Consider the following 10,867-nt stretch of genomic DNA (forward strand, 5'->3'; position numbering starts at 1 on the left):
CGAGCGGAGGGCGCGTGATCTCACTTCCTCGCCGGGCGGGCGCGCAGGAGGCCGGGCCAGTCGCGGGAAGGACGCGCCGGCAGCGAGCGAGGGAGCGAGAGCGCGCAGGTGAGGCGCCCCGGCCGGGCCCGGGAAGGAGAGGGCCAGGGCCAGGGCCAGGGAGGGAGCCCTTTCCCCGGAGCCGGGCGGGCGGGGCGGGGGCGGCGCCGGGCCTCCCTCCCCCGACGAGCCTCCCGGCTCAGCCTCTCAGCGCCCGCCGCGGCAGGTGCGTCCGGGGAGGCCCTCCGGCCCAGCCCGGCTCCAGGCCCGGCAGCCCGCACGAGGCGCCCGCTTCCCCCGCAGCTCGGCGGGGAAGGGGCCTCGAGGCGCCCCCGCCGCCCCCCTCTGCTTGGGGGCAAGCGGGCCCGTCGCCCCCGCAGGGAGGAGGCCTGGGGCACGGGGGGGGGCGCTGGCACAGAATAGGAGGGCTTCTTCAGGGCTGGAGGGAGCCCCAAGGCTCATCCAGTCCAACCCTCCCGGCCTCTTGCGTGTGAATCCCCCCCCCCCCGTGTTCTGGGAGGAGGGGGTTGAGCTTCCCTTGCCCCCCCCCCCGCCCTTGACCCCGGGGAAGACCTTGCTGGGCTCCGGGCAGCTGCGCTGCATCTTCCGCCTGCAGTTCTGCGCCAGGAAGAGCCGCATTCTGCCAAGGGCAGCTGGGCAAGCAAAGGGCCTGCAGGATCCGCCGCCCCAAGAGATGGCAAGAGGCAGCAGCTGCTCAAGGGTTAGGCTGGCTGCTCTCAGCGGTGCCCAGGCAGCCCCAAGTGGGTCAGTCCAGCCCCTCGGAGTGGCCCCTCCCGCCTGCCTGCCTGCCCGGTGTTCTTGTGATGCCACATAAGGGCATTTGCATACCTGCTCCCCATTTGCATAAGGGGCTTTGTCCCTCCAGTTCTGGTGAGTGGAGGGAGTCCTGTGGGCCTGGCCTGGCAGTGCCCTTCTTCTCCCTGCCAGCACAGCTCTCCTTTCTGCCCCCTCCCCACACGCTGCCACCTGCCGGGCCTCCCCCAGCCGGTCACCGACGGGAATGACGCTCCTGCTCCTCTCCTTCCTGCTCCTGCTGCTGCTCCTCTCCTAAAGGGCTCCTGCCCTCCCAGCTCTGGGGCAGGCAGCCCCCTTGCACCCCCCTCTCCGTGAGCATGGAGCCCCACGCAGGTAAAGGGCAGGTGGCCTTGCTCAGGGACAGAGGCAGTCAGGAGGCTCCCCTTTCCAAGGCTGCCACGGAAAGCTGTGCCCACACATTTTGCCCTCCTCTTCGCCCCGAGGGGATGGTCCCCCAAGTCCCATCTGAGCTCTGTGGTCCAAGGACCCGTCTTGTGTGGCATCACGTTCTCCTGGTGGCTGAGCAGGGGCCTCCAAGGCAAACTCAAGGAGGATCCGAGTGCAAGAGCCACTCTCCCCTCCGCTGGCACTCAGAAGCCCGGCTGCCTCCCACTCCATCCTGGCTAGTGGCCATTGCTAGCCCTCTCCTCCTTTGCGGAGGCCCTTTGGCCACCTTCCCCTCCCTGAGAGCCAGGCTCCATCGCTTCCTCCTGCTTGGCTTTATGAGTCCTGCCATAAAACAATCTCCAGTTATACAGCCCCAAGAGCAGCATTTCCCAGGAGGAGGAGGAGCCCCTCTTTGCCCTCCTGCCTCCCGGGCCCCATCACCCCTTCCTTGGATGTGCCTGGGGGTGGATGGGGGGCATTGCTTTTGGGGGGCTCCTGCACAGAGACCAGACGACCAGATGGGCAACAGAGATCCTGAACAGGGATGATGCCCGTAGGAGGGGCTGCAGCTACGAGAGGGACCCCCCCCCCGAGGCAGTTGCTTGCCCCAACTGAGACCAAGTGCCAGCTGAGTCCAGCACCCTGTTCCCGCAGGGGCCAAGCAGGTGCCCTGGGTTTGCGATGCCACCCCAAAGCATGTTGCCCACACAGAGGGCCTTCTGTGTTTTCAGGCAGAAGGGCTGGACGTTACGTGAGGAGCCTGCTGCTATCTTGATGTGTGGGGCGGGAGGGGGAAGGCTCCCTCCTTCTGGACCCTGTTTTATGGCTAAGAGGCCAATGGGGCCATAAAGGTTTGGAGCAAACAAAGGTGAGGTGCTCCTGCCCTCTCTTGCAGAGCCCAGAGGAAGACTCCGGCTGTGAGGACACCCATGGCATCCATCCTCGCGGCCACCCGCATCTCCCGGCCCCTCGGCCAGCTGGCCACCAAGACCTGCCACCTCAAGGATGTCTCCGCCAGCCTTCGGTAAGTGGCCTTGGTGGGGAGGGGTCCCTGGGGAATTGCCCCTTCAGTAGCAGGGAGAGGGGCTTCCTCTCTGTCTCTGGCCACGAGGGGCCCTTCAGCAGAGTCGCCTGATTAGGGGCCGTTTCCTTCCCCCTCCAATCCCCAAATTTCCTCCAGGCATTGCAGCTTTGCCACCCTGGGGGTTTAGCAATTGGGAAATGGAAAGCTGCCGTTAGGGTTGCCCCCTGGCCCCCCTGCTGCTGTCTCTGTGGCCCCATCCCCTGAAAGGCTGCTGGAGACGTCCTGATCAGGGCATGATGCCAGGGCAGAGCTCAGAAGCTGCCTCACCTGCCCGCCTGGCAGGGCTCCCTAGATTAGCCAGGACTCTGGATCCTAAGGTGGGGGGGGTCCATTTCCCATGGAGCAAGACGCTCCTGACTGCCCCATTCAGGAGCCAAGGTGCTGCTAGGAGAATCCTCCTCTTCCCTCCTCCTTCCTTGGCGCTGCCCAGGGGCATCTATCTGGCTGGCCAGGGGCTGCTGGATAGCTGGGCCCCCTGGAAGGCCAGGTGGGCTCAGGTTGTTCTGAGGGCAGGCAAGGCACTGCTGCTTGGTGTGGCAAAAGGGCCTGGCAGAGTTGGCAAGGGGGGGGGAGAGAGACCCCCGCTGAGGGGAAGTGGGTCAGTGCAGGGTCCATTTTTAAGGGACTCAAAGGCCCAGGGATTTTTAGGGGCCTCTTTCCAGCCAGTAGGCAGGACCAGCCAGTTGAGAGACCTCCCCAAGAATGGCTTCTTCCCTGACTAGCAAGCCCCGTTTTCTGCAGACTTGGGGAAGGAGGTGCCAGGATTTATCCTCTTCATTTGGCACCTCTAGCAGAGCTCAGCACCCCCTTTCTGGCAGAGCAGAATTGGCTCCTCTGGGAGCCTCTGCGTGGCCTCCTTGGACTGCCCCAAGTTGAGCAAACAAGTTTCAGAAGAGTCCAGAAGGGCTGTCCGCTTTCCAAAGTCCCCCTGACACGTAGCCCCCCAAGGCTGCCGCCTGGCCCCCTCCCCTCCCTCCGGCCGCTGGGCTGACCTTTGGGAAGGATCAGCAAGATGATGTGGGGGCAAAGGGTGACCCTCGGCCACAGTCCCTCGGCGGGGGAGCTTCCAGCCCAGAGAGATGGGGGGGGGTCCTGTGTTTGGATCTGCCCCTTAGGACAAGCACTCTCTGGGGCCTGGAGATGCTGGGGGGGGGGCTTCCTTGCCCAGAGGGCACAAGGGCCTTCTGCAGCCGCCCAGCCTCCCTGAATTAACACACACACACAGGCAGGCCTGAAGGGGCCGGAATCGTAATGAGATTACCCTGCTGGGAATAGCTGCGAGGGCGGATCCTGCCTCTCCTGAACAGCAGCCAGAAGGGGCAAGGGGCCTGGCAGGCCCGGCCTGGACTTGGCAGGAGCAGCAGTTGGAGTCAGGGAGGAAGAGGAAGAGAGATGGGGATTGCAGCTGGGGAGAGAAATGGAGGGGGCAGGAGGTCCCTTCTTCCGCCTGCCCAGCTCTCTCTTCCCTCTGTCTGGCAGGGGGGAGCCTTTCCCAGCTGACTTGAAACTGGGGGCTTGTTTGTTTGTATCTATCCCACCCTTTCCTCCCAGGAGCTCAAGGGAGCACAGATAGTTCTCACCCTCCTTGTTTAATCCCCAACAACAACCCTGCAAGGTAGGTTAGGCAGAGAGGCGCAGCGACTGGCTCAATGAGCCAGGTGGGGCTTTGAACGCTGGTCCCTCCCAGGTCCTAGCCTGACACTCTCAGCACGGCACCACGCTGGATCCCTTGGGCAGCCGGAGCCAGCGCTGTGGCCCTGTTCGGGTTGGCAGCATCAGGGGCCGAGGAGCTACTCCTGAGAGTGGTCAGGAGAGAACAAGAGAGCTTCTGCTCAGCCCCTTGGGGAGTGGGACCCGCAGCAAAAAGTCCTTGACCCTGGCCAGCCGGGGGGGGGGGGAGGGTGGTGTCATCCGATGAAAATAACCGCCTCTTGCCATGACGCCTCCTGGGAGCAGCAAACCCAGGTGAGGAGGGGCGCTGGGTGACTTCTCACGGACTGGGCTCTTGTGTGTCCCCCTCCCCCAAGAAAGAGCTAGAAGATCTCAGTTTCCTGGGAGGCAGCCTGGGACTTAGTCTGAAGCAGTGCCCCCCTTCTGGGGCAAAATGAAAGGGGCCGGGCCCCATTGGGAGAGGTGGGCGCAGGGAAATGGACAAGTGCCCAGAAAGTCCAGCAGCTTCCCTTGGCTCTGGAAGAGGACACTTGCCCCCAATGAGGGGACGGGCGAAAAGGAAGTTGAAGGGTTAATTCAAGAGGGTCAGATCTTTCCAGAATGCCGGGGGGGGGGGGTTATGGGGGCCACAAGAGGACAGGCTTTTTTAGGGAATTGTAGAATCCTGGAAGGGACCCCCCGGGGCCATCTAGTCCCACCCCCTGCAAGGCAGCAGTCAAAACTAGGCTCCCTGGCAGGCTCCCCAGCTGGACTGCTCTCCGCAGGGAGACAAGCCTGAGGGTTTGGGGGGGGGGGTCACAGCCAGGAGGTGCTGGAGCCCCCGGAGAAAGAGAGAGGGAGGGAGGGACGTGATGTTGTGGATGAGTTTTCCCGGATGGGAGCTTCGGCTGACCCAGCCGCTGGCCTGCTGCCTTCTCCCTTGCAGGCCCCTGCCGGAGATCAGTTCCTCGGTGTCTCGCCTGCAGGGCCGCCGTTCCTACGCAACGGAAGTGGATGAGGTGAGAGCCTGTGGAGTTCACTGCCACAAGAGGCGATGAGACCCATGCAGGGAGGGGCAGAGAGATGGGGATACTGGGCCGCCCTTGGCTTCTAGAGGGTCTTCCTCTAGCTTCCTGGCTGCGGTGGGGAGGCAGCAGGGAAGGGTGGGGGCTGGGGTGGGGGCTGGGAGGCAGCTCAGTGGCCTTTTCTGGTGGGGACGGGGGCTCTTGTGGGGTGAGGGGCTTCCTCCCGCCCGGGGTGCCCCCTTGTGGCCAGCAGCAACACTGATCTTTCTGGGCTGTTTCCTGGAGGAACCTGAGCTGTCCATCCTGAGATCATAGTTGGAAGGGACCCCGGGGTCATCTAGTCCCACCCCCCGCAATGCAGGAATCTCAGCTGAAGCATCCATGACAGACCTCCAGGGAAGGAGAGTGGAAATCTGTTCCCCTGTCAAACGGCTCTCGCCATCAGAAAACTCTTCCATGGAGCCAGCCTGGGCTTCCTGGTTCACCTGGGGAAATTCCCCCCAGCCCTGTTTCCTTGGTGGGGCTGCTGGCATTTCTGGGGGTGTTTGAAGACCCCAAAGGTTTGCTAGCAGGAGTCCTGACCTGAGGTTGTAGGACCCCCTTTTCATGGGAGGTGGGTGGAGGTGGGTCTGCTCCTCCCTGGGGGGTCTCCAACGTCCCCCTTTGTGCTTCAGATTGGCGAGAGGCCCGTTCTCATCACTGGCTGTGATTCTGGCTTTGGCTTCGCCCTGGCCAAACACCTGCACGAGCGAGGATTCATCATCTATGCCGGCTGCCTGCTCAAGGTAAGGGGGGGAGCTGGGGGGGGAGGAAGGGGAAGCCGAAGCCGCCAAGCCCCTCCTGGGCAGACCCCCCCTCCAGCTGTGCCTCCAAGCTGCCAGCTGCTCTCTCCCAGGAGGCCCTTGAGGGTCCCTGTCTCTCCAAAACCCAAACAGAGGGAGCCTGTGGATGAGGGCAGGAGAAGGTGTGGGGCAGCAGGCGGCCTGGGGGAAGGTTAGTTAAAGGCAGCTGGTCCCCCTTGGGGACCCCTCCCCAAATCCCCCTGCCTGGCCCGGGAGGGATGTGGGGCTCCCCCTGCTGCCCACACTGTCAAACGGCAGCCAGAGATGCTCTTCCCTTGCATGAGAATCCCAGTCATCCTTACCATTTTCAAGGGCCCAAAATAGTTGGGGGGGGGCAAAGCCTTTTCCTGAGTGCCTGGCCCCCACCTGCTGGTTCTGGCAGCCCTTCCCCTGGCTGGGAGACCCAAGGCAGCTGGCTGCAGCTCTTGCCTGCCCCCTGGTGGCAAGACAAAATGTCTCCTCTGCCAAATTGGTGTGGTGAAAGTCTGGCAAACGGCACTTTGGGTGAAATAAAACCATAAAATTGGACAAAGTCTCCTTTGCAATGGAATGGCACAGTTTCCTTGTGCTCATGGCTAAAAATGAAGAGAGAGAACTCCCCTCACTCTACTGTTACGGCTAAAATCTGGGTGCGGGGCTACACTGCCACCCAGCTCGTCGGACTAAGTGTCCGCGGGTCCCTGCGGAAGAAAATGAGCTCAGCCGGACAGGAGCAAAATGCGGAGATCCAAGGTTTATTGCGCAACAGGTTCAAGACGAGATTGAACAGCGAGAAAGGGGTGACATGAACTTTTGAAACTCCCTCCATGTCCCAGAATACAGTGCAAAATACATCCCAGTTACATCATGAATACATTAAGGAAAGGTTGGGTTACACAGATTACATCATGAATACATTAAGGACAGGTTGGGTTACACCGGATTAACATATAGCAGGAGGGAGGGGGGAATATGCAGAGCTGGAGATATGCGCAGATAAGCGCTTCCTGAGTGTATGCATAGTCTGTCACCTGGCATTGCCCGAGGAAAGGTTTGGCAGAGTGATTTGACAGGATTAGGGTCTTGACACCTTACTTGAGGAATTAGGGAGGACAGGGGAGGGGTGATGGAATCCTAGAGAAATTGAGCAAGTATATTGTAGTGAAGAAGACATGCCCCCCCCCCCCCCCGTAACAGTACAAAACTTTATGGTTAACACGAACTGTTATGTCTCCTGCGCTCCATGCAAACTGCCAGGGAGAATATTCCCTCTTGTTATTTGGCTGTTGTTCTGCACACATTGCCTAAACACCAGCTTCTGGGTTCAGGGTGGGATATTTCAATATTTAGCTGTGTGACATTGTTGCATGCTGAAAGGATGTCAAAAGAAATCAGTAAGCAAACCAATGTCCCGCCCCCCCCCCCCCGCTCTTCCTCAGGAGCAGGGAAGGGGCGGCTCCAAGGATCTGGACGCCATGAAGAGTGACCGGATGAGGACCGTCCAGCTCAACGTCTGCGACAGTGAAGACGTTAGCCGGGCCGTGGACTACATGACCTCCACTCTGAAGATGCCAGAAAAGGGTAGGTGGGGGTCTGGCATGAGATCAGCCAAGGAAGGGGGTCCGGCAGCCCTTGGCTCCGCACGTGCCCCCCCCCATCTCCCCAGCCCCCTTCTCTGGGGAGACCTTGTGGGGCTGTGCAGGTCTGAGGCATTGGCTGGGCCTGGCAAAGATGCCAGAGGCAGGCAAACACCCTCAGAACCCTTCCAGCCCCCTCTGGCCTGAGGGCTCACCTGAAGCAGCGTGGCTTGTGAGGCCGTCGTGAGGAAGCCCCGCTTGGCTGTGCTTGTGGCTTGAAGCCCCGTTCGTTGCTCCCCCTTGGGGCACACAAATGCAATTACAGACGGGGTTATGCCATGACTGACGTCTCCGTGGGTCTTCTCCCTTCAGGGCTGTGGGGCCTGGTCAACAATGCTGGGATCTCAACCTTTGGGGAGGTGGAGTTCACCAGCATGGACACCTACAAGGAGGTGGCGGAGGTGAACCTATGGGGAACGATCCGCACCACCAAGGCCTTCTTGCCTCTCATCCGCAGGGCCAAAGGTCAGTGAGACGGTGGGGCTCCCCATAGCCGTAGGTCAGGGGTCCGGACCTGTTGCCGGCTCCACCATCCCTAACCACTGGGCATGCTGGCTGCTGGGCAGGGTGTGTCAGGAACCCTGCAGCATCCAGGGGGGGGTGCAACCCCTTTGGGGTTGGTGGGTCTTTGGGAGAGGAGGGGGGCTGGGTCAGGGAGCTTTGCCCAGCAGCCACCGTGAGTTGGGGGCCCCCTGAGGCGGCCCCTGCCCCTTGCTCTTCAGCCCCTTCAGGGTCCCCCGCTTCCTCCGCCAGGCCGCGTGGTGAACATCAGCAGCATGATGGGGCGCATGGCCAACCCGGCGCGCTCCCCCTACTGCATCACCAAGTTTGGGGTGGAGGCCTTCTCCGACTGCCTGCGCTACGAGATGCGCCCGCACGACGTCAAGGTCTGCATCGTGGAGCCGGGCAACTTCATTGCGGGCACCAGCCTCTACAGCCCCGAGCGCATCCAGGCCATCGCCGACAAGATGTGGGACGAGCTGCCGGAGATCGTGCGCCGCGACTACGGGCGCAAGTACTTTGACGAGCAGATCGCCAAGATGGAGTCGTACTGCAACAGCGGCTCCTCGGACACGTCGCCCGTCATCGACAGCATCGCCCACGCCCTGACCTCCTCCACCCCCTACACCCGCTACCACCCCATGGACTACTACTGGTGGCTGCGCATGCAGGTCATGACCCACATGCCGGCCGCCATCTCGGACCGACTCTACATCTACTGAGCGGGGGGAGGGGGGACCCCTGCGCCCCCCACCACCACCATGTCCACCTCCAGGAAGGGAAACTAATGCTAAGGGTTACCCTGTACAAATTTCTCCGTAGTCGCTTGTCTAGTTGAGGTCCAAGTACTGTATTTTTAGGGCTAAGCTGTTGTTAATTTAAGCGTTTGAGGCTCCCTTATTCCTTGCATGGTGTGTCTCCAACCAGTGCTATTTATTTGCAATAGTCCCATTTTCCCCCTGCCCATCTCAGCTACTTTGGTCAGAGTCCCTGCTGCATTGACAGCTGCCCTCTCTTGGGAGCCCCCCCTTGAGTGGCAGGCGGGGGGGTGGACCCTGTGCCCCTGGCTCCTTCCACCCAGAAGCCCTAGAGCCCCTCCCTCTGGGCTGGAGCCATTGGGGCTCCTCCGGCCTTGCCTGCCTTTTGCACACTCCTTCCGGGGGGCGACTCTGTGGACCAGAAACACAAACACTCCCCCCCCCCACTAGGCAGGCTCCTTCCCATGCACTCCTGCGAGCAAGCGAGCGATGTTCTCCTGAGCCGGGCACTTTGAAGAGGGGCTGCGGAGGCAGGGTGGGGGGAGCTTCTGGGGAGCCCCCGTCCCCTCCGTTTGGGCAGCCAGATGCTCCTAAAGGGCAAGGAGGGTCCCTTGGGCTGGGCAGGGAATTTTTAGAGGACTTTTTAGAAGTTCAATCTCTTTCCGGCATTCTGGGGGGGGGGAATGCCTGCCCCCTTTGCTCCCCAGGGCCAGCTGCGCTCACAGGGCACTGCAGCAATAAGTGGCTCTCGCTGTCGGTAGCGCACACCAAGGAGCCTCAGGCCAGCCATGCCCCCCCCCCCCAGCCACTGAGCGAGGACTGGGTGGGGGGGCCCTCTGGGAAAGGGAACAAGCTCTGAAAAGCAGGACGGCAGAGTCTCTGCTCCACTGCAGTTTTAGGAACACACTTTTGTACAAAAAAGCCACGTGGAGATATTTTTGTGATGCTTCAGAGGCGAACAAAACTGTCACTGGAAGCTGATGAAAGTGTTTGTGAAAGTGGGGGGCAGGGGGGGGCCTGCACTTCTGTAACTGGGGAGGGGGAGTCTGTGATCAAATATCCTCTGCCTTGATTAACATTAAACAACAGTGACAAGGAAGACGCTGCCAGACTCCCTTCCTTCCTCTCTCTCTTTCTGGCTGGCAGGCAAATATAGACCTCGTCTTCTTCTTTGCAATCCCTCGTGTATTTGATAGAAGTAACATCAACTTTGTTCTGGTAAACTCGGCGTTTCTTCCCACAGACGAACTTAATCATCGAGCTGCACAATGAAGTAGTAAAGAAGCAATCGCTTAGAAAACAGGACAAATCTGCCTGTATTAATATTTCCCTTGAAGGAAGGCTAACATATAGAAGGATGAAGAGCCTCTCTGTTCTTCCCTTGGGAAAGAGAAGTGGAGATTGTAAAGAAAAGGACGACGTCTAGATTTGTCTGCTTGTCTGTCCTCCTTATCGCGGAGCACTTGTCCGTGGTGAGATATTTTTCTGTAACTTCGCATTGTGCCAAAGCTGGGCCAGGAGTGCAAGAAGAGCCCATGAGAGAAGCTGACCCTTCAGTGCAGGCCAAGGGCAGCTTTTTAGGGGGGAAATGGCCCGGGGGGGGGCAACGCAAGGAGGTGCCAGCAGCCCTAGAGCCCGAGGTGAAAGGCAAAAGCCTCCCCAGTTCATCCTTACCGCTGCCCCCCCCCCAGATGTGTCCTGCCATGGAAGGGCAGCACCTCCCACTCCAGCTTCGGGCCAGGAACCCCCCCCCATGCATCTTCCTGCCCCCCGCTGCTCTTCACTGGCCAGCTGTTTCTCAGGTCTGCTCCCCCCCCTCCGGCTGAAGGCCAAGTCATCCTGCTGGGTGGACCAGGCCCCGGGGGTGGGGGGGTGCCATAGAATCAGAGTTGTAGGGCTGGAAGGGTCGCCAATGGTCATCTAGTCTAAGCCTCTGCCATGCAGGCAATGATCCCTTGCCTGTTTCATGAAGGGCAGGCCTTGCTGGATGGCTTGCCAGGAAAATGCTCTTGGAAATTTTCCTGGTGGAAAGTTCCTTCCTGGCGGGGAAAAGGGATGCGCAGGAAACAGCTGCTTTGTGCCACAGAACAACCCGCCATTCCTGTCCAAATCGGTGAGAAAAGCTAGACACGAATCAGGGCAACTTTGC

At 60.6% G+C, this 10,867-nt stretch overlaps 1 protein-coding gene across 3 annotated transcripts; it reads left to right on the forward strand.

Moving 5' to 3' along the window:
• The first annotated feature begins 52 nt into the window (after positions 1 to 52).
• LOC310845008 (D-beta-hydroxybutyrate dehydrogenase, mitochondrial-like) lies at positions 53 to 9,817 on the forward strand. Of its 3 annotated transcripts, none has more exons than XM_083739875.1 (7): positions 53 to 108; positions 2,138 to 2,266; positions 4,923 to 4,995; positions 5,676 to 5,786; positions 7,262 to 7,403; positions 7,772 to 7,924; positions 8,213 to 9,817. In XM_083739875.1, the coding sequence occupies exons 2-7, from the start codon at positions 2,172 to 2,174 to the stop codon at positions 8,680 to 8,682; spliced, it is 1,044 nt and encodes a 347-aa protein (XP_083596001.1). In that variant the 5' UTR covers positions 53 to 108; positions 2,138 to 2,171; the 3' UTR covers positions 8,683 to 9,817. The 3 variants fall into 3 exon arrangements, with proteins under 3 accessions (XP_083596001.1, XP_083596002.1, XP_083596000.1); XM_083739876.1 differs by lacking the exon at positions 53 to 108 and adding an exon at positions 867 to 1,907; XM_083739874.1 differs by lacking the exon at positions 53 to 108 and adding an exon at positions 868 to 1,188.
• The last annotated feature ends 1,050 nt before the right edge of the window (positions 9,818 to 10,867 follow it).

Source organism: Podarcis gaigeae, assembly GCF_964106915.1.
Source record: "Podarcis gaigeae genome assembly, chromosome: 5".
In the NCBI taxonomy this organism is placed as follows: Eukaryota; Metazoa; Chordata; class Lepidosauria; order Squamata; family Lacertidae; genus Podarcis; species Podarcis gaigeae.

What these genes read in the sequence shown, in the direction of transcription:
- LOC310845008 (XM_083739875.1), top strand. Translation starts at nt 2,172, where the DNA reads ATGGCATCCATCCTCGCGGCCACCCGCATCTCCCGGCCCCTCGGCCAG. An exon ending in TCTGAAGATGCCAGAAAAGG is followed by an intron (nt 7,404 to 7,771) that starts GTAGGTGGGGGT and finishes TTCTCCCTTCAG; the next exon opens with GGCTGTGGGGCCTGGTCAAC. An exon ending in TCTCATCCGCAGGGCCAAAG is followed by an intron (nt 7,925 to 8,212) that starts GTCAGTGAGACG and finishes TTCCTCCGCCAG; the next exon opens with GCCGCGTGGTGAACATCAGC.